Source organism: Egretta garzetta, unplaced genomic scaffold (genome assembly GCF_000687185.1).
Source record: "Egretta garzetta isolate BGI_Z169 unplaced genomic scaffold, ASM68718v1 scaffold326, whole genome shotgun sequence".
NCBI lineage: Eukaryota > Metazoa > Chordata > Aves > Pelecaniformes > Ardeidae > Egretta > Egretta garzetta.
Window position 1 is genome coordinate 3,308,080 of NW_009260026.1, and position 567 is coordinate 3,308,646.

General features: G+C 47.8%; 1 protein-coding gene across 1 annotated transcript in view; it reads right to left on the reverse strand.

The window, feature by feature from the left end:
* Positions 1–567, reverse strand: part of SLC15A2 (solute carrier family 15 member 2) — a 38,284-nt gene that overhangs the window by 33,383 nt on the left and 4,334 nt on the right. The window contains exon 3 of the mRNA XM_009640867.1: positions 387–528. Coding sequence (XP_009639162.1) covers positions 387–528 — 142 coding nt within the window. The remainder of the gene's footprint in view (positions 1–386; positions 529–567) is intronic.

Here is a 567-nt window from a genome sequence, read left to right on the forward strand (position 1 = left end):
GAAACTGCAAGGTCTAGAGGATGACACTGCTTCCTCACCATCTTTGAATCCTTCTGAGAAGCAGATCTTGGCAAGCTGAGGGTCAATCACCCTACACCTCAGCTTCCTCAAGGTGAGTAGGGAAGGACAGTGGAGGAAAAGTGTGCTTGTGACATTTAATTTGTTCCACCTTTGTTGCCTACTGGCCCTTTGGTGAAAGAGGAGCACAGAACAGCAAGAGCAAACAGATCAGCTGTTCATCTGTGAACAGAGAAGAGATGACCTTCACAAGCGTGTCTTTGCTGCGCTGAGCTAGCTCAAAACGGGGAGCACACACAGCACTGCCCTTCCACAGGCTGCATGGTGTAGATGTATGCTGTCTGAATTAGAGAGGTGTCTTCACTTACTTGTATTTCCCCAGCCATGAGTCTGCCATGATGGCTCCGATGACAGGTGTGAAATAACAGAGTGCCGAAAAGGCATGGTACACAGCGGTGGAGAGATTCTCATCCCAGTGGAAGAAGCTTAAGAAATACAGGGTCAGGACAGCTGAAAGGAAAGAAGCAAATCACATCAGATAATTAATGC